At 45.9% G+C, this 27,687-nt stretch overlaps 1 protein-coding gene across 2 annotated transcripts; it reads left to right on the top strand.

The window, feature by feature from the left end:
• The first annotated feature begins 243 nt into the window (after positions 1–243).
• Positions 244–25,273, top strand: MXD1 (MAX dimerization protein 1). 2 transcript variants are annotated; one of them, XM_031467203.2, is made up of 6 exons: positions 244–552; positions 1,290–1,389; positions 6,118–6,147; positions 18,526–18,640; positions 20,241–20,400; positions 20,515–25,273. In XM_031467203.2, the coding sequence occupies exons 1-6, from the start codon at positions 480–482 to the stop codon at positions 20,697–20,699; spliced, it is 663 nt and encodes a 220-aa protein (XP_031323063.1). In that variant the 5' UTR covers positions 244–479; the 3' UTR covers positions 20,700–25,273. The 2 variants fall into 2 exon arrangements, with proteins under 2 accessions (XP_031323063.1, XP_031323062.1); XM_031467202.2 differs by having other exon boundaries at positions 247–552; positions 20,512–25,273.
• The last annotated feature ends 2,414 nt before the right edge of the window (positions 25,274–27,687 follow it).

Below are 27,687 nucleotides of genomic sequence, written 5' to 3'. Positions count from 1 at the left end.
ACCAATGGAAAACAGGCAAGGAGCACGAGGCGGAGTTGCGAATCCTGTCACCAATTGGAAAGAAGGGGTGGAGCCCAGGCCTTGTCAAGCGTGATCAACCAGAGAGAGGAGCGGACCCTGAGGGGCGGGGCCATGATGCCCTCCCCCAATCGGACAGGGCCAGGGGCGGGGCATTCTTTGGAGTACCCAATGAGGAAAGCAGCCGAAGCGGGCCTGTCAAGAGAAGGGGCTGGGGGCGGGGGGACGGTGAGTCGGGGATAAACACTCCGCGACGGTGGCGGCTGCTGCTCTTCTCCGGGTTCTGTCACGGTGTCGGCGGTGCCCAGCTCACCGGTCCCCTCCCCCTTCCCGCGAGAGTCGTCGCCAGAGAAGCTCTCTCAACCCTGCTCTGTGGGGTCCACAGCGGGGCGCGGGTGTCCGGCGGCGGCGAGCCCGTGGGCAGTGGGGGTTGGTCCCGAGGCTCCGGCCCCCGGTGCAGAATGGCGGCGGCGGTTCGGATGAACATCCAGATGCTTCTGGAGGCGGCCGACTACCTGGAGCGGCGGGAGAGAGGTGCACGGGGACGGGAGGGGTCCAGCCCCGAGTGGGGTCCGGGAGCTCTGAGAGGCCCAGCGGCTCCAAGGGTGGTTGGAGGAGCGGAGAGCGCGACCGCGGGCGCTCCCAACCCCTCCAGCTCTCCCCACGCGCGGTCCGAAGAGAGGCCGCCGCTGCCCCGAAGGCAATGAATGGGGGTGGAAAAGGGACGCTGCCCCCGGGGTCCTGAGCGCCGCTTCCTCCCCACCCCGTCTCAAGTGGGTTGCCGGGGCCCCCTCAGCCAGGCCCTTGGATTACCTCACCGGGGCTCGTCCCGGCCGGCCCCCAGGGCCTGGGGCCGGGTCTCCCAGCCAGAGGAGCAGCGCTTCCCCTGCCCCCCCATCCTCCCTTCCCCGGCTCAGGCTCCCGGTGTTTGCCCCGCACCTTCGCCTGAAGCTGATCCCACTTAATACACACCAACCTGCTGGACGTTGCCAATGGGAAGCCCAGACTCCATGAGACTTGCTGTGTCTTTCTCAACAATGAGCAGCTGGAATGCTCCTTACACCTGATCCGAATTGAGGATATTCACGCAATTAAAAAAAGAAAAAAAAACAACAATCATTGTTCTAAGAATTCCACCTTGCTCCGTTTAATCATTTCTATGATATTCTTTTAATGAAAAATAAATCATTTTTTAAAAGGAAATACTGTGGAGGGGAGAGAGTATTGAATGTTCTGGGCTCATTCATTAACTGGATCCTCCGGTTTTCTAGAAGCTGAGCATGGTTATGCCTCCATGTTACCATACAATAACAAGGACAGAGATGCCTTAAAACGGAGGAGCAAATCCAAGAAGAATAACAGCAGTAGCAGGTAATTTGGTAAATATTTCCTTTTCTCTTTTAGGTTATACTGCAGGTGATACAAACTGCAGAATGGAAGTTGCCTGTTGTGGTTATAATCCTGTAAATGAGGTGGTGATCGTGATTCAGTAACGTGTGCATGGTCTTAAGGCGTTGGAGGAAACCGCCCTCTGGGTTGAGGGGACTAAAAAGTAAAGAGAAATGGAGATATTTTCTATTTCTTTAGGAACTTTTTTTTTTTTTAACTTAATTTTGCTTTTCTTCCCTTTGGGAGTGAACATCTGGGAAACTTCAAGTGAGATTAGCAACTGACAATATTTTGCCTTCAGAAGTTGCAGATTCAGGGCAAGTTTTCTGTAATTGAAAATACTGGACATTATTCATTTTTTACTTTTCATAGTGAAGATTTTATTTAACCACGTTAAAGTATTTGGCTTGGCATAAGTGGTAGGGTTTCATATTTGACGTGTAAATTAAATACAGGGATTTGTCTGACAATCTGATTTGTCACATTGTTTATAATGGCAAAGAGGAATGACTGAGGTCAAAGCCTGCCTTTTTGGTGGTGGAGGAACATATAATATTAAAATATTAATATGCCACAGTCCTTTTACGTTAGCCTTATAGTTCTTAAAATTTGTAAATCTCACTGGAAAGTATTTGGTTAATGGTCAATGAAATCACATATTAAAGCCCTGAATGTAGTTCCTGATACATGTGAGTACTCTGTTGATGCTATTGTACCCTTTTTTTCCCTCTTTGCCCTTAAAATATAACTAAGTTAGCTAGGAAATCTGTTTTTATTAGATCCATTCAATTAGACCTTTTATTCCAGTAAATTAAAATCATTGACATTTTCATTATTGATTTAGAACCCTTTTCCAAGTGTCCCATTCTCCTGAAAACCCCCTGCAAGTAACTGTATTTGGTTAGCCTCTGTGCAATAATACAGCCCACTAAAAGCCAGACGGTTCCCACCTGAACCTAGAACTCACTTGTTCTTGCTGCCTCTTCTGTCTTTGATTCACCCCATTGTCCTTAGTGTCAGTAGAATCACGGGATGTGAGTGAGCAGCACACATGTGCCGAGCTCTTGATTAGGAAGGCGCGGGAAGGATGAACCTGTTAATTAGTTACCTGGTGGTTTTTCCTTCCCCTCCCACCTTTAGCATTATCTGAAGGTGGTAGCAAATAGATCTGTGCGTGAGTTCTGGTGGCCTTTAGGAAGGATGTTAATGCTGACTTGACTTCCGCGGTGGTACAAAACAATTTTTGTGTTGCATTTTGCTATGGTAATTTTGTTTTAATTTTTTGTTAGATCTTTGAAGCCTTTTGGTTTATTTTTCTGGAAAAGTGTGGTTCGTTTGTTACTTTAATTCTTGTCCACTCATGATTTGAGAGGAATTGCCCACACTGATAGTCAAGGCCTGACTCTTAGCACTCTGTTTTCTCCGAAGTTTCACAAGAAAGTTGTTGAAGGGATGTTCAGTGGTGAGGAAAAAAAGGGGACGTTGTTGAAGAGAAGTAATTAGGAAAGAAAGGTAATTAGGAAAGAAAAATAGTGAGAGTTGAGAATTTCAATCCAAGAAATAGATTCTTTCTCTTCTCTTGAATGTCCAGCTTTACTCCTGGAAAAATGGCTGTACCTCCAGATCTGGGGGAAAGCTCTACTATTTCTGTCAATGGATGGGATTTGCTTTCTACAGTGAGACAGGAGACCACCACAGTTGTCCCTGTTTCTCGACTAATAATGAATTCGTGCAATAACTGAAGTGGTGCAAGGATCTCTGAGAGGCCATGACTAAACCGGGAGATGACACCAAGCAAACACATGAAGCAAGAGCAGGTTGTTGTGTTTAAATGTGATCACTTCCTTCATGACCTGTTTGGAATGACCCTTACCTGAGCAGCGAGACGTCTCCCCAGAGAATGCAGTTTGACCCTTTGATTTGAATTAGACTTATATCCAAGGCCACGTATGGTCAGGATTTTGAACTGAGGTAAGGGCGATAGAGAGATTACTGCTGGTTTACATAACCATCGGTAACAGTTTCTTTTTGTTAATTTAGGTTGAAATGCTGGCCTGTTTGCTTGTAGAATCGGAGGGGTTACTTTTCCTTGGACAATACAAAACAAGATTTAGCCACAGATCAAACTTCTTGGAAAATGAAAATGCAGATCTCAAGTTTTTCTAATTGCTTGTTTAAAAAAAACAAATGAAATTGTGAATATTGGGTGTTTTGGAATCATCCAAAAAACTAGGGGGAGATGAAATCTTCTCTTTTTTTTCCTTTCATACTGATTTTTGAAATCAGTTACTAAATATTTAGAATTGAAATCCAGAGTTCTTAAAGGTATCTTTTGCTAAACTGGTAAAGCAGGCATTGGCACTCGCATGAAAGAGGAACTTTAGCACTATCCACCCATTTCTTTTGTGAGACACTGGCTATACAGCTGACTTGACATGGTGAGTCTTCGTAATCCCAAGGACTAGTTTGGCCTGGTTATCTTTTTGTTAGAATATATTTTTAAATGGTGACCTTTGACCTATATCAGTGATTCCAGAGTTATCGAATCTTTTCAGTAACCACATGGAAAATGATTTTGACACAAGGCATGTCTGTATTCTTACAATGCTTTAATTAAAAAGATAAATGTTTATCCATCAACAGAGTTGGCAGGCAGCCTCTGAACTGATCATTTTCTGAAAGGCCTGCTTTTTATTAAAGACAAATTGAGTTTCACTAAACCAAATGCACTTCAGTAATGCCCTAGCCATTTGATGTAAGTCCCCTTGTGAAAAATCACCATGTGTTCAACACTCTTAAGTAATCAGATAAGATCAGTAGTTTCCAAAACTCTGTTCAAAGTTTGGAAGGAGTTGTGCTGCTTATGGAATTTGTTAAAAAGATTATCTTGGGGATTACGATTTTTTTTATATGTATCTTCAAAGAATCCAGAAATTTGGGGTGAGGGTGCCCTATGTGCTGTTATTTTGTGTAATCAGACACCGTGCTCTTTTCAAATATCCACCCTGCCCTCCACCACCTTCCCAGGTTGGTCCTTGGCTGCAGTTAAACAGGGAAGTCTTGACCAACTGTTGTCATATACTTTCATCCATTTAAAAAAAATCTGTCAGACTTTGAACTTGTTACTCCTTGTTAAAACCAGAATGCCACGTGCTTTAAAGCCAAAGGTTTGCAGTTGCAGGCCTGACTCTTGTTAACTGTGATACCCTGCTGGCACTGCAGGAAGTGTACCTTCAGAAAAATAGAACTGAAGAACGCTGAGGGATAAGCAGGTGAATCAGTTTAAAGCTTTTAAGTTAACGAGTTTTGAGCTTCGCATAGCCTTTGTCTAGAAAACAAATATTCTAAAATTTGAAATACTGTCATTATTTTCTTGTTTTCCCTCCTAAATAAAAACTGGTATCCGAGGAGCCTTGTGGAAGTGTTTTAGTGTGGGATTGGACATTTCCCATTTCCAGACTAACCCCTCCCCACACACACCCCCCACCCCCAGCCTCTGGTGTGAATGAACTTGGTGGTGGTGGCCCTCGATGTAAATGGGGGGCTAAGCACTGAGGGAGGTACTGTTCCTCCGTGATCACTGTGAGAATTTATCTCCTGGGCCCAGTAAGGTTCCCGTTATAGCCCCGCAGAATTCTTGACCTGAGCTTGGTCATACTTTCCTGAGCTGCTTAGATTCCAGAGAATTTCCACAAGAAAGGTCAAGATTCAGCTCCTTTATAATGTGAGGAGCTTCCTCAAGTTTATTTATAAGGATATAAGGGCCAGTTAAGGATGAGTTATGTGAGGAGGACACTGAAATGGGCACATTCACTGACCTCTCGTGACCTTCGTGGAAACCTGTCCATAAATCCTCAGGCCAGGCCTTATATTCAAGGTCAGCTGTAAACACACTAATAGTATGATTTCACAAACACTGCCGCTTTCATCCAAGGCTCTCTAATCACTTTTACAGTTGCTCCCTCATTGGCCCATTCTTGTTCAGTGGATAATTGGCAATAGTTGTTATTTCCATTTTACCGTGGGGTGAACCGAGGACAGGATGGTAAAGAATTTTATTTCTTCCACAGTCCCAGCCAGTGGACTTCAGAGTTCACCCAAAGCGCTGCCTTAACCAGTCTGTCGTCTTTATGTTGAGCTGAGTTCTGGAAGCCCCTTCCCAAAAATCACTTGGTAGCGACTTTCAGGAGGTCGTACCTGATAAAATAATAACTTCGGGGAGTAGAAAGATTGAGGGAGGAAGGGTTATTGTTATGCACTTAAAACTGTATCCTACAGTCACACAATTAGCATACGATTTTGGTGTGTAGTACATCCAGAAAAAACTGCAGGGCTGGGGTGGGGACGCCACCTCCACTGTTCTGTGCTCGGCCTAGAGGATGCTTTGTGGTATTAAGTGACCCAGCTCCACATCGCACTCACTGTGCAGCTGTTTTACTCTTCGTGTAAATAGACCCCTTTTATTTCCTTTCTTCAAATGGATTACTTTCCCCCTAGGGAGGGCATGCGTCTTAGTTTGTCACTTCTCCTTGAACTCTGTTGTAGATATTTACATTTATCTCATTCCCCAAGGGGACTGGTCTCTTTAGGAGGGCCCTTTCTCTGTCTTCTCCCCTACCGACTTGGGAGAGAAGGAAGTTAGAATCGTGTTGGTGTGGAGTAGTCCTTTAAGACAAGAATAATCTTAACTCTTATTGTTCCCTCTTTCAGATCGACTCACAATGAAATGGAGAAGAATAGGTGAGTTGGGGATTTGGGGGGCGGGGGCCGTGTTTTGTTGTATTCTTTCTTCATCAAGTTGAGACCTGGTTGTTCTTGATTTCACATAATGAGCACCTGATATATGAGTTCACTCAGGGCCCTCTGATCAGCTCTGCCCGTAAGCCACTTAGCCAGACCCGGGGGCTCTCTTGTTGCAAAGACCACACCCCCAGCCCTGACCCCCGCAGCCCACTCACCCTTCCTGAGGAGTGACCTTCTGTGGGACTGTCACAGGCCAGAGCATTTTAGGTCAGAGGCCATGTTTCCACAAATAGTGTTTTTTAAAAAGTACATGCTCCTAAATATAATTGGTCATGCTGTCTTAAATCAGGTCCACACAGAGATTTATATATATACACATACATATGTGTGTGCGTGCGGTTCACTTGTGAATAAAGATTCTCAAAATTCAGGCAAATACACACAGAGGAGAAAGAGGCGATGGCAATGCACTTGGACGAGGCCGGCGCCCTCACTGGGCTCCATCTCGCCACAAGCCTGAGTTGCTTTCTTACCGGGATTACCTCTTGCTACTTATTTAAATCTTTATTTTTCAAATGAGGTAGCCTAGTCGTTCTCAACTCTGGTCACACACTAGAATCACTTGCAAAGCTTTTATTTTAATGGTTTTAAAAAATACTTTTATGTTAAATACAGTATACACATATATACTTGGCGGCAAGAAAACAAATTTTTACTTCTGCTGAGTTTATAAAATAACTTTCTGTTAGAGAATTTTTCAAATATACAAAAGTAGAGTGAATAATGTAATCAACCTCTTTGTATCCATCGCCCAGCTTCCACATTTACCAATATTTTGCTAGTCTTGTGTAATCAAAACCACCCCTCTCTGTGGAGTATTTTAAAGCACATTTTCTTCTATCTCTAGTAAAGACTTAAATCACACACACACACACACACACACACACACACACACACACACACACACACTTGCTTTTACCATGCTGAAAAAAATTAATAATTCTTTGTGGAGCTTTAAAAAAAACAAAAAACACCCCCCCCCCCCAACGCTGAAACCTCACACCCAGCAATGCTGATTTAATTGGTTTGGGCGGAGACTCCGCACTAGTATTTTTTTAAAGGCTCCCCGGGTGATTCTTATGTGCAGCCAGGGCTGCAAACGATTGAACAAGCCTCATTCTGGTCTCTGAGCTCCCATAAATTTGAAATACAGGTGACCCATCCAGATCGAGGGGCCTTCTCAGTGCCCTGCACAAACAGGAAGATGGTGTGTAACGACGGCTCTGTAAACACGTGCGGTTATTTCACACGCCTCTTTGAAGAGGGAGCCTGGTTCTGAAAGCCAGGATCTGGTGTGTTTCATCGGCGGAAGGGCTGCCCAGACCCTCCCCTTTCAGTTTCTCTGTGATTGTGATGACCATGTTTGAAATCAGAGCATCTTTATGCTTTAGGGATTTACATATCATGAACTGGAAACTCAAAAGTATCTCTTCTGAAGGCGGAAAGGCAGTCAGATGTGGCTTCTCTCTCTCATCTTTGGATTCTCTCCAATCTTCCTGCCTTTGGGGTGAACTGGGGAAACCGGGACTGTTTCTGCTGAAAAGCCTTTTAGTCCTCCTCCTCCCCACCAGGCATTTATGTTTATTACTCACATTTCATTATTCACCTTCAGGTGAGGGCTCCTAGACGTCCTGCAGCACCGTGCCTGCAGGACTGCCACAGAATGTCAATTTTGTCATTTGTTTTAGCTGATCAAGAACATTTTTTTCTACCTACGGTGTCCCAAGAGCTTGTGCTCAGTACTGGGTATTAAATAAGTTCATACTGGGGTATTAAATCAGCTGGTCCCCATCCTAGAGAAATGTAGTTTGTCTCACGAGAAAGACACAGAGACAGTTTCAGTTAACACACTGAGCGCTGAGATCGAGGTACGCACGGGAGGCTGTGGAGGCAAAGATTCCAGAAAACTGGATTTGAAGCCATCACTGGGCAAGCTGCTTATAATTCCAGTTGTTTCCAGGTGACCCGTCAACTTCTGCTTATCGAAGGGTTGGCTATCTAGTTTCCTTATTGTCCTTTCTTTTTTTGGAATTGGGTCTTCTAAGGTCTTGATAATTGTCTTCTCCAGTCTAGAGCTTGTGAACAGAAGAGAAGGAAGGACTCAAAGTTACTTAATTTAACCCGGCATTGGTTGCCGCAGTCCAGGGGAGGAGCCGAAGGTTGTCGGGTTCTTCTCGCTTATTAGCGTGGATGCTTCCAATTTTAGGGTTTTGAGGTCAGCTCAACAGCTGCTCTTGTCTCCCTGGTTTTAGTTGCTGAATCCTATGAAAGGATACCACTCTGCTGGATGCTAATACACTTCTGCCGGTTTTCACCTTAACATCACTTTTTAAAAAAGAGTGGCATAGCTCTCAAAAAAAAAAAAGCAACTTAGGAAAAGAACTTCTAATTGGATTTTTTTTTCTCTTCAATATTGCAAAGTTATTATACTTGTGTTAGTTATTTTTCACACAGAAACCTTTTCTGTGGCCCTTTAGAGATTCTGGATAGTTTGTGTTCATCAGGACTCCCCTATGAGGAGTTCAGCATGGCCCATTTAATAATAATCTTGGCATTGGGAAGATAAAAGACTTCTCGAATGGTGAAGGTGGGAGGTGGTGGCAGCCGCAACCGTATTTTCCATCTAATAGACCAGGTGTTCATGGAGCCCAGGGATGCTGGGGACTCGGTGCTGGGAATCCAGAGCCCAACAAAGACCACGTCCCTGGGGCCGAGGGCTCAGTGTAGTCTCACTGTAGGTACGAAGCTGTCACTTGACTGCTTCTCCAAATCTTAATTTGGGGGGGGGGGGTCTAGCCTCTGAAGGAAGCACCCTTGATAAGCATGTAGTAGTTTTTGCTTTTTAAAAAACTAATCACGTAGAACATTTTGAGAAATATAGAAAATCATACTCAAAAGTTGAATCGTCCCTCATTCTAGCAGTCCAAGGCAACCCATGGAACTTTGAAATGTCTCTTTCCCACTGTTTGGGGGAAAATAACTTTTAAAAGAATTTAGTGTAGAAAGTTGAGAAGTTCAGAAAAGCACCAAGAAAATAAAAACCACCTGTAATAAATAGACCTTACAGCAATAACAGGTGCTGACTTCCTGCTAAGTCCCATCCCGCAGATTTCTGTGCGTGCTTTTTTGTTTAATCGATACGGGATCGAATAGCAAATCATTTGCTTCCTTTCAAGCTACGTTGTGAACATTTTCCAGTATCATTAAATCTCCTTTTCTAACATTACTTGTAGTGAATGCCCAGTGTTACATCATATAGATGTGTCATAATTCATTCAACCAACCCCCTATTTTAGGGTTTCCCCAATATTTCGCTAATATAAACGATGCTTCCTTAAACTGCCTTATAGATAAGTCTCTGTCCGACACCATCATCATTTCCTTAGGACAGATTTGTGGTTATGGAATTAATGGTATACATGTTATGGTTTCTGATGTTTACTGCTGGATTACCCACCAGGCAGGTTATAGGCCATATTTCCTTAGACCTTCACAAGTTTACATTTTAATGTAAGACTTTTATGAATTTGATAAGTAAACAAAAAACAATGACACACAACTTGTTTTAATTTGCATTTCTGATATTACTAGCACGGTTGAACAGTTTTCATCTCTTTGGCAGTTTGTGTATGTGTGTGAATTACCTGTTTAATAACCTTTGCCCAATTTTCTACTGAGGAGTTTATCTTTTTCTTTATTTTGAAAAGGTTCTATAATACAAAGGGTATATATGAAAGAGATGGCCCCTTTGTATTATTTAACTATCCAGTTTATCATTTACCTTTATGGAGTCAGTCTTCTCTCACTATTTGAAGTTGCTGCCTCTGTTGTGTACTGAGTTCTTGTTTGTGGCTAAGTCTGGTTCTAGATTTGTTCTGTTCCACTGACCCACCTCATCTGCTCTTCCTGAGACAGTATACATTGTTGTAATCATTGACGTTTTAGGCACTTCAGGATCCAGTAAAGCAAATCTCTATTCTCCCCACCTTCTTGTTTTATTTTACCATGTTCTTAGCTCTTTTCACCAGTTTATTTTTCCCTTTTTTTTTAAATTTTTAACTTTCAAATTTTTTTACAGGGGGGTAATTAGGTTTGTTTGTTTATTTAAATGGAGGTACTGGGGATTGAACCCAGGACCTCAGTGCATGCTAAGCATGCACTCTATCCACTGAGCTGTACCTACCCCCACTACAGTTTACTTTTCCTGATGAATTTTGCAGTCACTCCTTCAATTCCTTATCCTCCAAATTCTTTGGGGATTTTCAAAATCCAAGTTAAATAATTCCAATGTAAATTAACCTTTAAAAGTTCATGTTTACAGCGCAGCGCTTTCCAGCCAGGATGTGGTGTGTGTCTTCATTTATTCAGATCTCTTTTCTGTCTCCAAGTACTTTTGTAGGGTTTCCATGTAGATCTTGCACATTTCTTGTAAAAGGTATCCCTGAGTTTGTGTTTATGTATTTTAACATTGCTGTTGGTTTTCCATTGTAATGCCTAATTAATTATTGTTGGAATACGCAAAATCTTTTAGTCTTTAGTTGTTATGTGCCCTTTACTGAAGATAATTCTTCTATTTCCTTTTCTTAGCTGGGAATTCCTCTGGTCTAAATGCCTTCCAATGAGCCCTTCAGCAAATGGAGGCTGAGTGAATGAATGCATATACGCTGTGGCCAGTGGGTCGAGAGTCATGTGCTCGAATGGGCTGTTTTTCAAAAGAAGGCTCTAGCATCTCCTTTAATTGCCGACACCCGTTTTTCTGGAATGGTGCACATGCAGGCCTTGCTGGAATGAGGCAGCTGGTCTAGAGAGATTACCTCTGCCAGAGTCTTCTGACCCCCATGACAAAAGATTTTTGTGTGTGCTCTGTGAGGAGGACTCAGCAGCCTGATCTAAGCTGTTATTTTCATCCGGTCCAACAGTATTTCAGTGGCATCTGGTCTGGCATGAGAAACCATTCCAGCCAGGTCTCTTCTGGCAGGATGTTCTAATTCACTGCAGTTCCCTATAGTTGTTTCTCTGGGGTCCTGGCTTTTCAGATGGCCACGCTCTGCGTATCGGAAGGGGTAGGGCCTGCCTTTTGCACTGTGCCTGAGCTGTGGTGTGCATTGCGCCACTCTTACTGCTACTGAACGCCCTTGACCACATTCAGATTTCACCCTGGGATGTCGTAACAGACCCACACTGCTTTGTTGCCACATGGGGCGAAGGGCACAGCCTGGTTGTTACAAAGGAGTGAGATAGCTCTCCGTGTGCAAAGCTGCTCTATGGAGATGGTGCGGAGGGGCACTCAGATCTGTACCACCGGAGTCCACCTTTCCCAGACTACACCTCTTGGAAGAACTTAGAGAAGAAACATGCTGCTTATTCAGCCAGTTTCCAGTCCCCTCTGGGGAACACTGGAGGCACCCCCTGACTTTTGTCATAGACGTGAATAGTCTATGGGAATAGGTGAGATTGAGCTAGCAAGTACTAGTTATAATATGCATCTTGTATTTTTTAAAAATACGGGCTCTAGAAAGGAAAAATTAAATACTTGTGTATTGAATACTTCTAATAGAGAAGTGATTTTATTAGTTTAAAACGTAGCCCCCGTGAGTCGCTGTTCACGCACCGTCCGCTGAGTGCCGTGTTTCCCGTACGGCTAGCGTGTGTCACCACCGTTGTGTATTTTACAAAGATGACTGTCACAGTTATAAGAAATCTTCAGAACCTTCCAAGGTTCCACTTAAGTCAGTAATAATGATGCATTTGGCGATTGTTTATGAAGGGATCATTTTAGAAACAGGAGACTACGTTTTTCCTCAAAGCATGACTTGTAGTCTCCACCTGGATTTTTTGTTTAACCCAATAAGGCTTTGTTCTCAATCCAAAATCTGGAAAAGGTTATGATCTCTGTGACCTATAATCACTTGTAGGGAGTAATTTTTGACCCTTTAAAGGGTCCTCTTAGTCTATACTAAATACCCTTTTTTTTTTTTAATCACTATAGAGTTTACACATACCCATAGCTGAAATTATTTTTCAAACTCCAACCATTCTATAGGATTTATAAAGCTATTTAATTGGCTAAGTCTGTGTCCACACAAAGGAAGGAGAAAATAGGATATTGTTTATGTAACTTTTTTTTCCCCTTCTTTGGTTAATCATTTTAGGCCCAATTTTAACAAAGACTAGTACTCAGTGAGGTCCCGTGTATCGTGTTCATTAAGTAGGGCTTTCCTCAAAGAGAAGGGGCATGCATTACCAAGGATACCGGATTCTGCTCTTAGGTCAGCGTCTGCAGGTGCATTATTATTTCTAGGCTCCAGGGGGTTAACGTGAAATAGAAGACTTGGTCACTTTCATTATTTGGTAATGAAAGAAACAGAACATTCGGAGGCACAGGAGGCCTGCAGCATGCAAATGAATGGGTAAATGCATGTGATCTATTTGGAAAGGAAAAAAGCTTCTGATAGGCTATGAGAGCAGAAACCTTTATGGAGAAGTTAAGTCAAACGAGATGTGGATGAGGGAAAAGAAAGAATGATTGGTAGAGGGCAAAGGGGAGCCCATTCTAGAACTTTCAGCGGGAGCTGATATTTGTCTTGGTCTGAAGGTAGCTCAGATAGATAATTCTGCAGTGATTTGTTTACATGTTTGATCACTCCAGCTAAATTTTAAGTCCAAGGCAGGGACTCGGTCTTACTTAACGTTTTATCCCCAGCACCCAGGAAGGTGGCAGTGCGTAGCAATCCTCAGAAATCTAGTGGAATAAATGAACGAAAGAGCCAAGGGTACGTTTCAAGATTTCTGCCTGTGAACCTAATTACTTATCTGCCCTCTGCCCTGACCTGACTCGTTCTTTTGTCATGAAAATCTGAGGGAGGGAGTTCAGTTACACCTTCAATAAAGAAGAGTGACCTCTGACAACAGTGCCTCCCTCACAGTCACACACATACACACAGTCACACACACACCTGATTTCATACCATTCCTGGCCTTGACTACATCCAAGTCAGGAAGAACTTTAGGGCCGACACAGTAAATTCAGGGGCGCTCTCTGTAGACAGCACATCCACCTGTAGTCTTCTTTTGTTGCATCTTTCCCCCAACTTACAATCTCTTGGCCTGAGAGAGAGAGGCATAGATAGAATCAAGAAGTTCGAGTCTCAAGGCAGAGATAAAACAGAGCAGCATCCAGAACTGTCTGAGAGCAGCAGCGAGCCCGGGGGCCTTCTGTCAGTGCCAGAGCTCGGGGCGGAGGCAGTGTCCCAAACAGCCCGGAGCCCACTTCATTAATGACTTCCTTCACTTGGCATTTTTAATTTCCCATAATTCATGGTTGACAAGAGTTAAGAAAAACTGCCAACAGGACTGTGTGGGACCCAAATATACTTTATATTCAGCTCTTCAGTGTATTTGGAATCTATTCTGATGTTAACCTCCCCCCTCCCCTGCTATTTTCTGAATAATGCGTTCTTGCTCCAAGGACTTGCAGTCGTATCTCTCTTCTTAAGTCTCTTCCTGGGAATTTTTTCTTCTCTTCTGCACTTGAACTTGTCTGTCTCTTCCTGTATCAGTATATTCTGCTTTTAATCAGGAAAGATTTAAAATACAACTGAATAAGTGGTACAGCACGTTCCTCTTCATTCTTTCCCTTTTTCAAACATTTCGGCGGTCTCACACATTTATTCTCCTAGGTGAAGTTTTAGACTAATTTCCCAGCATTAAAAAGTACACTGCTGGGATTTTCCTCCCCTAGAATTATGTTAAATTTGTAGACAGACTTGGGTCACATTGGCATTTTTGCTTCGAAGGTTCATATCTAGGAATGTGCTGTTTTTCCCATTTGTTCGGGTTTTCTCATGTCAGCACAGTTTTTATAGTTTTCTTCCCAGAGATGCTTCCCAAACAGTTTTAAGTTTGTTGTTAGATATGCTGTCCCTTCTTCCTGCTGTTGTAGGAGATACTTTAGGTTCTCTGGTTATGGATAACACATCCAGAGACGTGCTTGGATTTTCAAGGTCGATACTTACTGCCCTGACTTTCATTTGCCTTTGGCTGTTGCACTGGAGATAATAGGCGGAGGTCCCGGGGTGCTTCAGATCCTTCCCTCCCGACCTTGGCGTCCCTCCCAGCCCTGCCTCTTCGTGATGTAGGTGGCCACCAAGGAATCTTCCCTTTGGAAGCGTTAGCTTTGTGAAATCCTTGCTAAAGTTTTAAATGTTTAAAAAAAAAAAATAGTACCTTTAGCATAAGTGAGATCTGCATTTCCATAGAAACTGGGTGAGATTTTCCATTGAATCTTTTAATGACAAGAGATGTCCATTTTCCTTAAGGAAGCATTTAGTGAATTGGATTTTACAGCCAGTCTCTATTTGCCTAGTGAAACACTCTTGAGTTCCCTATTGATTTTGAAAGGAATATGATAGGGTTAGAATTATCTGTGTTTGCTCCCAGCAATTATCTTTCCTCAAAGGAAGCTAGGATTGAAAGCATAACCACCACCATATGCAGAGCGCTTCATGTCAGACCCTGGCCAGGGGCTTCCACACCCTGTCTCAGTTAATGCTCACGGTGGTCCTCGCAGGGAGGCATTGTTGTCTCCTCCCCACCCCACCCCACCCCACCCCACTCCCCCACCCCTGCCAAGGAAACTGATGCTACGTGGAGTTAAGTAATTCACTCAAGGCTGCACAGGAAATAAGTTGGCAGAGCCAGGATCCCAAACCTTTACCCTTAATCACTACACTCATATTGGGTTGTATAGTGACTGACAGAGTCAGAATGTAAAAATAATTAAAAACAAAAATAAATAAAACTTGAGATACTAAAAAAAAATTACTGAACAGAAGCTCTAGTTTGAAGTTCTAGTTTGTATCTAGTTTAGTTATCACTAGTTAGAGACCACGTTAGATTAACATCAGAATAGATCCCAGTCAGCATCTCTGACTGTAGCTCGGATCAAAGATGGGTTTCCTCTGTGCACCTGGAGACCAGAGGTGTATCAGCCCAGTCAGAATAAGGAGGGCAATATTCCTGAGAGTCAGCAGGTGAGGTTTGTTAGAGCTCATCACCTACAAAGCAGCTGGATCAGTGCAGAAAGAGGAGGCAGTTGGGGCAGGAGGGAGCCAGGATCTGCCACTACCCTTTTCTGCTGGGGGTGGGGAGCTGGGAGGCCTGTCTTGACAACAGAAGGAGGTCTGTGTGAATACATGATGAGAGGGGATCAAGCACGGGTCAGATGGAGGTATTGAGGGGCTCCCTGTTGAGAATATGTAGTTAAACCCCTGCTAGTTCCCCAAAGAGGAGTTAGACCTGGGTCTCAATGGGACAGGAGGCCCCTTCTTGAAGGCCAGAGCCCTGGGCCAGGGAATGGCCAGGGCTGAGGGCTGGGACAAGAGCTTGGTCTACTAGTTTTGGATCTGGGCGCTCCATGGGTGCCCAGGGCTGGCTGAAGGATTCCAGGTCCTGGCCTGAGGGTGGGGGTGTGTCTCAGGGTTCAGGACCCTCTGTGGGAGCAGAGGGGTCTGTGTCCTTTCTCGTCTGGTTCAGGAATTGAACTTCACTACTGTGTGGTGGAACTGGGCCTGCTTCATACATCTCTTCCTTCTCCTGGGGTTGGCTCAGGTACCGGCCTGGGGATGTGTCTGCAGGTGGGCAGGGCAGCCGTCAGGCTGGAGCAGGCCAAGGAGGGCACTGCCACAGACACAAGTTGGCCTTGATCTCTCCAAAAATCCAGAAAGCTCTCTGCTCCTATTTTCATAAAAAATAGGCCGGGAAACACTGAATGAACGTGTATTATGGTAAGCGTGAATTAGGCACGTGGCTTATTTCGAGTTTCACAACTGGGCGTGTTCTTTGGAAATGCACGTTTGGGTAGGGAAATTGTACTTTCTGGGCTAGACTCCCTGGGTAACTAGAAATGATGATGCATGGAGAGATGACTTTATTATTTTTATCAGTAGACAAACTTCCTTGAAAATTTACATACTCATATCTGTAGATAAACCCACGTCGTAAAAGGACCAGTATGACACTGTTCTGAATCATGCAGTCTTTGCAAACAATGAGCAGGCTGAAAAATGTCTCAATCTAATTTTAATTTTTGAACTTGAAAAAAAAATTGGGTCTGTAAACTTTGTGGAGAGTATTGGACTGCTGTGTAAGTGACTAGTCATACTTCCTCATGGTGTTTCTAATAACATGATCTGTTTTCATGGCTCTTTTTGAATGTTACCCGAGGTGAACAAAAACATTTTATACACAGATTCTGTTTGGGGTTTTTTCCCTCGTGCAATAGTGGGAGGCGCAAACCCCTAATGTGAGTCTTTGTTTGTGGCCATTCCAGGTGGGCAGGTTTTCAGAGCACGTGGAAGCCTTATAGTAAGGCGTTTGGACCATTCCATCTTCCTGGCTCAGGACTGAATGCTGGACTCCTTGAGCTTGTCAAGGCTTAGAGGGCCCTTGGAGAGTCTAGGACCACCTCGAAAGCCAGATGAGGAAAGAGGCTCAGAGCAGATGAGGCAGGGGGCTCAGATCTACCTGTGAGATCTGCCTTGGGGGAGCATCCCAAAGCCTTGATGTGAAGGGTGTGCATTGACTTCCTTGGTCAGTATCAGGCACATTGACCTGTATTAGAGCTTTATGAAGCAGTTTTCTTCGTTTGATCCCAACTTTTACTAGTACGACAAAAAATTTTAAGAGGGAAAAAAATGGGCAAACTAAGCTTTCCGGTTGTCTCCCAGTTCAGTTGGAGAGTGGCCTCCCAGGCTCCCGGGAGCTCTACTCCAGGTCGCTCTGGGGGAAGGCAGTGGATGTATGTCTAAAACCCCAGGACCCTGCACGCTGCTGAAGGTGCAGAGATGTGGTAGGGATGGACTCTGCCCCGAGAAGCTTGAAGTCTAGAGGAAAAGATGACACCATCCAAGCAGCAAACATGCATTAAGCGTATGGGAGGGGAAGGCACTGTGACAACCTGAGTAAGTTGTCGCCCCCACTTTCTAGGGGGTTGGCAGCGAATGGTTAACAAATACCAAAAATTCCAGGCAGAACAGTGAGTTTCCCAATGAATAGTATAAACAAATAAGTACGCAGACAATGGAGGAATCACTATGGACTAGAATGGCCTTTGAGGAGCTGGTGGGCTGAAGCAAAAACACTGAATCTTGGCTGTTTCTCACATTCATGGAGAATCTGCTAGGTTCTCGGATAAACCAAGGTTTCAGTGAAGTATTAATTTTCAGAGTTTTAGGGACTCCTGTGCATCTGGTCAGTCTGTACCAAACACCCGCTCTTCAGCGGGTCTCTGCGTCTTGTGCCCCACGTGGCCTTTCTCCCGCTTTGTCCCCCTGCGCCATTCTGTCGCGTTCCAGGACCTGCGTGTGGTCACCTCCAGCTGTCAGCATGCTTGTTAGCATAGCAGTACCACTGACGTGCTTTTCCCTTATTTTTAAAAATTTAACTTTTTGAATGGTTGCAAAACCAAAAAGTATAGCAAATTATTCAGTAAAACTACCCCCCCCACCCCTGTCTGACTCTCCCGACCCGTCTGCGCCTAGGCACTGTTAGTAGTTCCTTCTGTGTCATTCTAGACTTTGTCATACAGGAAAACATGAATATAGATAATTATTTCTCCCCCATTTTCACCCAAAGATAGCATGTTATTTGCATGGCTCGATATCTTGCTTTTCTTCACTTAGCGCTGTATCCTAGTGCTGTTTCCTTGTAGAACGTAGAGCACGTTTCCAGTCTGTTTCCATAGCTGCATGGTTCTCCACTGTTTGGATGCACCATAGTTTATTTGATCAGTTCCCTATTGGTGATGAGTTGGGTTGTTTCGAGTCTGTGCTATTATAGATCAAGTTGTAACAAATAACCCTGCACATCTGTCATTCACGTGTGTAAATAGCATTTTTGGCAGGTGCAGGTGTAGTGATTTCGTGATCCTGAAGTGGGAAAGAGAAGCATCAGTTCAAAGGATTCTCTCATTGGCATGGCATTACTTTCTGAACTTGGGTGTTCTGAGGTTCACATCATAACCCAGAAACCTAGAAATAACCTGATACATGTGCTTAATAATAGTGGACATTAGTCTCCACCCTTCCACCTGTATTACAGACTTAACTTTAGAAAACCTTGGATTTTGCTTTTCCTTGGTTTTTGCTAGAGCTGTCTAATTTCAAAAGATGTTCATTTGGCCAGAAGTCATCGCTGACATTTGCCATCACTGGGCCTGAGTAAGAGTAACTTGGGACTCTCTGAGAACTTGTTCTCCTGGGTGCCTTCTGACCGGCTAGTTAAGTCTCAAATGCTACTGTGATCTTGTTTTCACAGACGGGCCCACCTTCGCTTGTGCCTGGAGAAGTTGAAGGGGCTGGTGCCACTTGGTCCGGAATCAAACAGACACACTACGTTGAGCTTATTAACAAAAGCCAAATTGCACATAAAGGTAAGTGCCTCCTGTGACGCCTTTTTATCTTGACCTCCCCAGTGAACGTTTGCTGTTATGAGGGACATCAAATGTGAATCTCCAAGGCAGTCCTCTCCTCTGAGCGCCTCCATCATGCCTCTTGGATGAATCCCAGACTCAGCACGTCCAGAACCCAATGGAGTAGTTCTCCCTGCTGTGTGCCGGAAGTTAAATTGTCCATCCAACTGTCCACCTGCTGGTTCAAGCCAGACACCCAGGCTCATCCTTGATCTTGTCATCATCTTGCTCCTTAGTCATATGTCGACATCCAGGACTTCCATGTTTCACAGTCTGCTCTATTTCCATAAAGTCCATCATCTCCACAGTAAACTCCTGAGGGGTCCCCTCAAAGCTCACCTCCATGCTTCCCAAGAGCAGTCCTGCCAGAGCTCAAATCAGCATGCCACCATGTTTAAAATTCTTCTGTGGCTCAGGACACACTGTGTCACCAGGCCTGCCTGACCCGGCCCTCCCCTGTGTGTGCAGCAGCAGCTGGTGCCAGACGCTCCCCTTCCTGCTCCAGCCCTTCTTTCTGTCCCTGGCACTTGTCAGGTTCTCTCACCACAGGGCCTTTGCACGTGCTGTTCCCACTGCCTGGTATGCTTTCCCTTCCTTTCTTCACCCAGTGAATTTCTTGTCATGCTTCAGAACTCAGCACAGGTTCAGCAGCACAGGGAAACCTCCTTCCTGCAACAGAGAGTTATTATTATTGGGCATATTTCTCTCTCAACACATGTCACAATTGACGTCTGACTGGTTTGTGTGACTGTTTGGTTGCCTCCATCCTCTGTTAGAATATAGACTCTACAAGGGAGGCGACCTGGTCTTTGTGTTCACTTTGTATCCCCAGCACCTCTCGGAGGGTCAGAAACCGAGTCAGCACTCAGTATGTGGCTTAAATAGCCCCTGAGAGCCAGAGCCACAATCACTGTTTAGTCTGTTTTTATAGTCAGAGTCCTGACCTGACAAATGTCACTTGGATTATGGTTAGTAGCCTGCATACACGGGCGTTCTGGGGGAAAAGAACCCCTGATTAGAGCAAAACCACCACAATTAGACAGTCTTCATAATCGGAGAAGATAGAGATCTGTTAAAAAAAAAAAATCCATGGAGATGTGTTCTCTAAGCTCCTAGGTTGGACAGTTTGGAATCAGGACTTCAAAAGGGACTATTATTTCCGTAAGTGAACTGCGATCTGGCATATGCCACAGAGAAGCGCCTGTGTCACTGGGACGCGTGCGGAATAGGCATACTTTGAAACGGAAGCGTGTTTCCTGAGCTCCCGTCACGTGCAGGGCTGTAGCTCAGAGCCTGGGTGTTCAGGGCATCACCACAGACAAGGGAACTGGGCCGGTCTTGTCAGCCTCACCGTCGAGGGTGCCGGGATCCCAGCGCTGTGGACACCGGAGAAGTTAGATGAGGTTGGGAGGCGCCGGCATGTTGGCTTCCCATCCCTGCGACACAGCCAGTGGCTCCTGAGGGCCACCGGCACCTCTCACGGCCGGGCAGGGAGAGGCAGGGTCGTTACCAAAACGGAAATCCACCCGTGAGCGCCAACACCTGCCCCTTTGACCCGCAGAAACTTGAAGATTGTGACAGAAAAGCCATTCACCAAATAGACCAGCTGCAGCGAGAGCAGCGGCACCTGAAGAGGCAGCTGGAGAAACTGGGCACCGAGAGGATGCGGATGGACAGCACTGGCTCCGCCGTGTCCTCCGAGCGCTCGGACTCCGACAGGGGTGAGCCCCCCGCCCGCTGCCCCTCCCGCCGGCCCGGCCCGGCCGCCTGGCTCCCCGGCCCTAGTTCCCCCCACCCACCCTCACCCCAGCCCCCCTGTCTTGTCCCCCCAGAAGAGATCGACGTGGACGTGGAAAGCACGGACTGTCTCACAGGCGACCTGGACTGGGGCAGCAGCAGCGTGAGCGACTCGGATGAGCAGGGCAGCACGCAGAGCCTGGGCAGTGACGAGGGCTACTCCAGCTCCGGCATCAAGAGAATAAAGCTCCAGGACAGTCACAAGCCGCGTGTCGGGCTCTGAGAGAGAGAGAGAGGGTGCTCGGCTGCCTCCCGGACGGCTCTGATTAGGTAGCGTATCGGACCTGCCCACAGTCCCCTTGCACGTCACCTTCCGTGTCCCACCTGCGCCAGCGTCAGCTTTGTACAAGTGTTCAGGGGAGCACTTAGGATCATGGGTTTCTGAGTGCATCCTCTAGCTTCTCTCTCTCTCTCTCTCTGTACAAACTCGTCTCTGAGAGACCGTACATTCCAATCGATTTGAAGCACCCAAAAATTCTTAGACCGAAAAAGCAATTCTCACATCTCGGCCATCTCCCCCTCGTGTGTACTGTCCCCTCCCTAGTGTCTCCCAGTCCTTTCTTCCAGTTTGCTGGCTTCCTACGTTCCTTGCCCAGCAGAAATGTCCGAGCGTGTCTCGTGCTTAGGAAACTGAAGGAAACAAACTTTTCAAGTTGAGATCCTGAACTCAGAACTCCAAAGTAAGCTTTGAAAGTGGCATTTAAGAGCACTTAAGCCTGGCCCGCACCCCCAGGGAGGAGTCAGGGATGCCTCCAGCGCCCTCCCTGCACGCACAGCCCGCGCTCACGCCCCCGACCCACGTGCGGACGGAGCAGTACTTGTGACTCTCAGCTGGACACCCGGCGAGCGCGTCTTTGGGGTGGCCCAGCCCGTGGAAGGTCCAGCATTGTCTCTTCGCACAGACACAACGGTACAATCTGTTTTTGTGCGCCGTCCCGGGGACCGTGCCGGGTACCGCTCTCCTCGAGCCACGTTCCCCTCAAAGTTGGTCATCCTACTCATCTCTGGAATATTTTTTTTTCCTACCTCAGAGATAAACGAGATCTCCATTTCCCACTTAACGCAAAGTGATTATGCTCTGGTTTTTTTTTCCCCCAAATAAGCGACATTTGGTCCAATTCTAATCTATTTTCCTATTTAACTTTCAGCAATAACTGAGCTTTGGGACTAGCTGAGCTAGTGTCCATCATCAGTGAAAGGAAAAATCCACATTTCTACGCCCTGTTGCAGGTGAACAGGAGGGGATGGTACCCTGTTACTAGAATTCCTCTCCTTCCCACTTATTTTTGGACACACCCGGAAACTTCTTTATGGAGGCTTTTGGGTAGATAGTTTAAAAGGCCGATTTTCCTTTTTGGTTATGGTTTCTCCCTCAAGTGGTCCCCCACTTTGTAGCATTTTTATTTAAGCTAAAACAGAGCACATGTATATGTACATAAGACACAGTAAATCTATAAATACTATTTATTCATTTTATATAAAACTAATGTAATGGGAAAGAAATTCTTATGACTTTGTGCTTTTATAGATGTTCTAGAAACTTTGTATGTAGGTAGCTACGAAATTGGTTCACGCCCCTTAATATTTTAGCATTCATATTTTTGAGGTCTCAATGTTTTCAGCCTCTGGCGAATCTTTTTCATTGAATTTGAACCATTTGTAAAATCTGTGACGCTGAAACAGAGTGTGTCACAAGGTGATGACATTCCTAGGCTCCACAGACACACTGCAACCTTAAGGGCTCAACGGCTGAAGCAGTGGCAGGGCAGCCAGCGGGCTCCCCGGGCCCGCGGTCCCCAGCCCGCCCAGCCTCCCACTCCTCAGCGCCGCCTCCTTCCCCACGACTCACAGTTCAAACGCACTCCACGCGGAAGCTCATTCTAGACCCCAAGAGAGTCTAAACAAAGCAAGGTTACTTCTGTGTTTGGTTTTGCTTTTTAATGATTCTTTGCCGTATTGAAACAAAATCTTTTTGATTGGAAGTCGCAGGTTCCTAAATGATTCCAAAGTCATCTGTCATTCTTCTGGTTTTGGTCTGCTCTGGTTTTTCTCTTAGTTGCCGCTTTGGGGAGGGGGAGGGGCAGGTGACACAAAGGAGGTTTTTTTGTTTTGTTTTGTTTCTAAATCGTTGGAATCTTTTCCAATTACCAGCTGAAGATTTGCACTGAAATACAACTTGTATGCCTTTTGCATTTTTAAAGCCTGCTTCCTGAATTTAAGCAGAGTGATAGTGTTCAAAAGAGCCAGCTCAGCCTGAAACATGTTTGAAAAAGATATAGCTGCACTTTGAGGTCCCTTTTGAATGCCATTCGCTGGACCTCAAGCATTTTGTTTAATCGCTACGTTCAAGCGCCTCACAAGTCCACGATGCTGGATGCTGTTTGGCATCGAAAACTCCAGACTTTGGGCAAAGCTTGTGGGCTTGCACTGGGGGGAGGGAAGGGAACAAAACTTGTGTATCTGTTTGTTTAATTTAGAAATAAGGCATCTGCGAGATGCCGTTATTTTCTGTGTTTTAATTGTTGTGCCTTTGAGTTAAACTGCATTTTTGTCTTTTGGTTGAAATATGAAATGTACTGTCCCAATATAAAATAGTAATTATTTGACCTTTGCACTGTTTGTCTGGTCCTTTTCAATTTGATTGCATATAAATGTGGAATTTGATAGATCTCTATATTTTTAATGCACTTGTGATAAACTGACACCAGGGTTAGACATGCCTTTCAGAGCTCGAGGTAGACCGAGTCGGCGTGCCAGACAGGCCTCTCTCTAACCAAAACTGTAACCTTCAGGACCAGCAAACTCAGCCCAAGGCAGCTAACCCCCTTCCCCTCGTGGCTGATCAGCAGCCCTGATGCACCAACCTGTCCTCTCATTCACTGATCCACCAGCATGACTGTTAAGAGCTATACAGTGGTTTTGATTCTGTTTGTTTTTTTTTCCTTTTTTAAGCAAAATGAAAAAGCTTTCTTTTAGGGTTGTTGTGGGGAGGGGACGGGCAAAGATATAAACCCCAGCCTTTAAGACTTTGAACTCTTGTACGTAAATATAGATGTGTGTAAATATAGGCACATGCATATTTTTATGTGAAAACTCGTTTTAACTAAAAAGGAATCTAAACTACACTCTTATTGATACCGCTGCAATGCAGATGGGAAGATAAGGGTACGTAGTCCCATTTAATTTCATGCAGTGAGAAAATACATAGGTGTGCTTCTGTTAACATCCCACGAAGCCTGGCCTCCAGGCCTGTTGGCTCAGGATGGCAGGCGGGCACCCAGGGCATTTGTTTCCTTTCGCTAAGCAGAGCTCTGGGCTTCAAGGTGCTCGTAGTGACTGCTGCTCCTTTCTCTAGTCACAGATCTAATGCTAGTGACTCAAAGAGCAGGACCTAGATTTTCCTCCCTGTCAACCCAAAACGAAAATCATTTCAGTGCCGATTCAGGACCGACCACTAAGTAGGCCCTGACCCTGCAATCGGCCGCTTGAGCGGTTTTGGGTGGTTGTTTTGTTTTGTTTTTTTAAAGGTGGGCATTTTCCTGTAACCTCTACTTTTTTCAAAAGAAACAAAGGGTCCTTACCTGGGTTTCCGATGGGCCTCTCTTCTCCGTCCCTGAAGTGGCCAAAAGCAAATCCTGGGGCGTGGGGGGTAAAAGTGTAAACTAGGTAGGGCTGTGATGCTCAAAATGACTGTCTTGCAATATTTTGGGGCTCAATAATGGATTTTGTGGGCTTTCTTCTTGCCTCTCCCCAACCTTTAAAGAGAAAACTTATTTTTGAAAAGTGTACACGTAACACATGATTTAGGCTTTTATACAGTACTGTATTGGCAAGAATACCACTTTCCTTGTGCTTTGTAACCTGTTTATTCCCCCGAATCTCACTCCTTTCTTCTTCTTTCCCCAAGTTTCTTTGTCTTCCCCCTTGACCTGCCCTGTGGGCTGAACACCAGGAAGTCAGAGGCTGCAAGGCAGGCCCCTGCATGTGAATCTGGTCTTTTTCTATGTCTCACTCTTGGATGCAGTATGCTTAGGTAGCTGGCTACTCCTGACTTTAAAAACCCTTCCCGGGAGCAGATGACCCAAAGGCCCTTTTTTCTCATCCTCCGTGGTCAGATCTCTGTAGACTGTAGGTGGTTTTGTTTGCAAAGATCCGTGGGCCTGGGGGTGGGGATATGCAATTTATCATGATTTTTTTTTCATTAATACTTATTACATGGATGATGTTCTTACCCTGTCTTCTTCTGAAAGAAGAAATAATTGCCTGGCACTGCTAACATCAGCTACTGAATGGCTGAAGAAATTGAATCTCTTTTGTCTTCTCACAAAATCATAAAGCAAGACTTAGGAAAGCATGGAATTCTAAGTTTTCTCCAGATTTCACATTTTGATTTCTCATGCTGTCGGGAGCGGGGTGTGGAGGTTGAGAGGGCATCTTCACGTTAGCTTTTACCAGAGACCCAAGCTTGCCTTGGCCCTTGTGTCTGGGACTGGTGTTCTGGGAACGATGCTGTTAACTGTTAGTGCTGGAGGCCCTCTTCTAATGCTAAACACAGTCTAAACAGGGGAGCAGCAGACGGGAGAGCATGAAATTCTGTTTCCAGATGTTCATTTCATTATGTAAATACGCCGCCAATGTAAATCCTGTGTCAAGACATAGACAATGGTGCTTTTTACTACAGTTAGTACATGCATTTTTAGAACTACTCCATGTTTTAGAGAACCTTTGCTGTGTATATGTAAACTTCTGTATTGTTCCACCGTTAACAAAAAATAAATTATTTCATTATGAAAGAAATTTCGGTCTTCCTGATGTTTTGTATCCCCGTTTAACCTCTTATGGTTTTTACTTACAGACCCAAGTTAATCAGATTTCTCTTTCCTTTTAATGTCATGGAAGATTCACGGGCCCACAGTTTTCAGCCCCTGGAGTCTGTGATAGAAGCTTTGAGTGTGTGGCTCTGGGAGGGGCCCTTTCCAGCTGCTCTCCTCCTGTGTCTCCCGCTCACACACTGGCTCTTGGCTCATGCCCACCCCTCTGACGATGGGGGTTTGTGCAGGGCTGCCCGGCAAACGAGACCGCCCCACCTTTCCAACAGGCCAGGGTCTGGTCGCAAGTTAATGCGATGTGGTCAGGGGTGGAACAAAGCTGTACAGGGATGGGCAGTGAGAAATCACAGAGGTGGTGGCATTCAAGTTGGGTCCCGGAGAAGGAGTGGGTGTCGGCTGAAAAGGATCCTTGCAGGGAGAGAGGACAGCCAGTGCAACGAGGCAGGTGGAGGGGAAGGGAGAGCCCCGCGGGACTGGGGTGTGTGCTGGGACCCTGGCGGGGGGGACACCACGCCAGGAAAGACCTCCGGTATCGCACGAGTCACTGAGAAGAGAAGAGGCATCTTGTATAGGAGATTTGGGTTTTTTTTACATATTTACCCCTCTGGTTAATTTCCATTTCTTCATTCATATGACAAGCAGGGATTGAGCGCCTGCTCTGTGCCCTTAGAGCTGAAGGCACATCAATGAACAAAACACAAAAAACCCTGCCCTCTGGGGCCTCCTCTCTAGTGCAGCCGACTGGCGTTCAAGTTCTCGGCGGGGCAGGTTTGCTGAGCCGAGCGCACGGGCCCTAACTGACTGCTCCTGTTCCCTCGGCGGAACGCTCGCTTAGCATTAAGAGGAAAGGCATGTCTTTCCCCTTCTTGACCAGTGACTTCTTATTCTAAAAACCACCTAAAATTTGTGAAACTTTTTTTTTATGGTACCCTTGAGGTTAACTACGATGGCCTGCAGCCTGCAGGTCTTAGGGAAAAGAACCCTGGTATTTCTATCTGGGAAGAGCAGCCTAGCTCTTCTTTCTCCAAAAAGCAGGGGTCACGTGCTGAGCCCTCCTAGGACATGAGATTCTAGGACCAGCTCTGTGGCCGGGCTCCAAACTGAAGCCACCCAAGAGCAAACTGCCAGCAACATCAACGAGAGCCACGTTCTACCCCAGCACTGGGATCCCCGTGTACTGCGGCCAAGGAGGGGAAGCTCCGAACCACAGATAAATACGAAGACAGCTCTCACGCAAAGACAGCCTTCCCCCAGCAAGATGACAAATCTCATTTCCAAGGTTTCCTGACGGGTTGTTCGCAGCAGCCTGATGGAAAGGGCCCTTCGTTATGCTCTTTGGGTCCATGTCATAATAATGGTCAACGCACACGGACTGGGGCTAAGTGCTCAACTCCGTGCTCCCGGGACCCGCACGTCAGCCCCAGGGGTGAGTGCTGTCCTTGCACCCATTACACAGATCGGGAAGCAGGGAGAGAGGTGAGGCATTTTGCTTCAAGTCAATGGAGCTGGTGAGATCTGACCCCAGAGCCCCACACTCCCTTGCCTCGATTTTTGACAGTTGCCAGTGTTTCAAATCATAACCAGTTTTCCATACATATCACCTTTTCTTTGTCAAGCCTTTGAACACAGCTACCTCTTTCCCATGGAGAGGACTCACGTTCCAGTTAGCGGGGCAGGAATGGGGAAGCACCAGACACTGTGGGGCGTCACCCCCTGCCCCTTCGTCTCAGCTCCCCCGCTGAGCTCACAGCGAGGAATAACCAGCGACTCCTGACCCTGACCAGGCTCCTGTGGCAATAACCCAGCCTGCTGCCCGAGGAAGACATCCTTTCAGGAGTTGAAGACGCTCTTTCTCTACCACATCTTTTGGGTTGTAGACCCTGTGACATCACTCTATTGATTCAACTAGTATTTACCAAATACAGCATCCACTTGGGCCTTGGAGCCCCATTCTCGAGTGCCCTTCACCCACCTCTGAGATGTCACTGTGACCTAGACAAGGAGGGACACACCCAGATCCCTGTCCAGAGACACTAGAATAGCAGTCTGTTTCCGACAGCCCTATGGCCTTCACATCAGTTTGGGACACTTGGCTCCCAGTGGTCGAGGGACCCCCAGGAAGCACTGCCTGGGTGACAGGTCAGCTCTCTGCCCGCTCTGTCCTGTGTGGGATTCTTGGGGCGTCCATGTGGAGCCCAGCCGACGAGGCGGGTGAGGCTGCTGACTCCCCAAGGGAAAGGCAGCTGCGTGTTGGGAGAGAGTGGCAGATCCCCCTTCAGGCCGACCTGAGGCCTCACTCCCTCGCAGGCCAGTCTCCCTGGTGAAGACAGGCTCAGCAAGAGCCAGCGCAGGAAGAAAGCAGATGGCCCCAAGGCCAGGACG

Source organism: Camelus dromedarius, chromosome 15, assembly GCF_036321535.1.
Source record: "Camelus dromedarius isolate mCamDro1 chromosome 15, mCamDro1.pat, whole genome shotgun sequence".
NCBI classification, from domain to species: Eukaryota; Metazoa; Chordata; class Mammalia; order Artiodactyla; family Camelidae; genus Camelus; species Camelus dromedarius.
The sequence above is the reverse complement of the archived record's forward strand: the minus strand, read 5'-3'. Positions and strand labels throughout refer to the sequence as shown.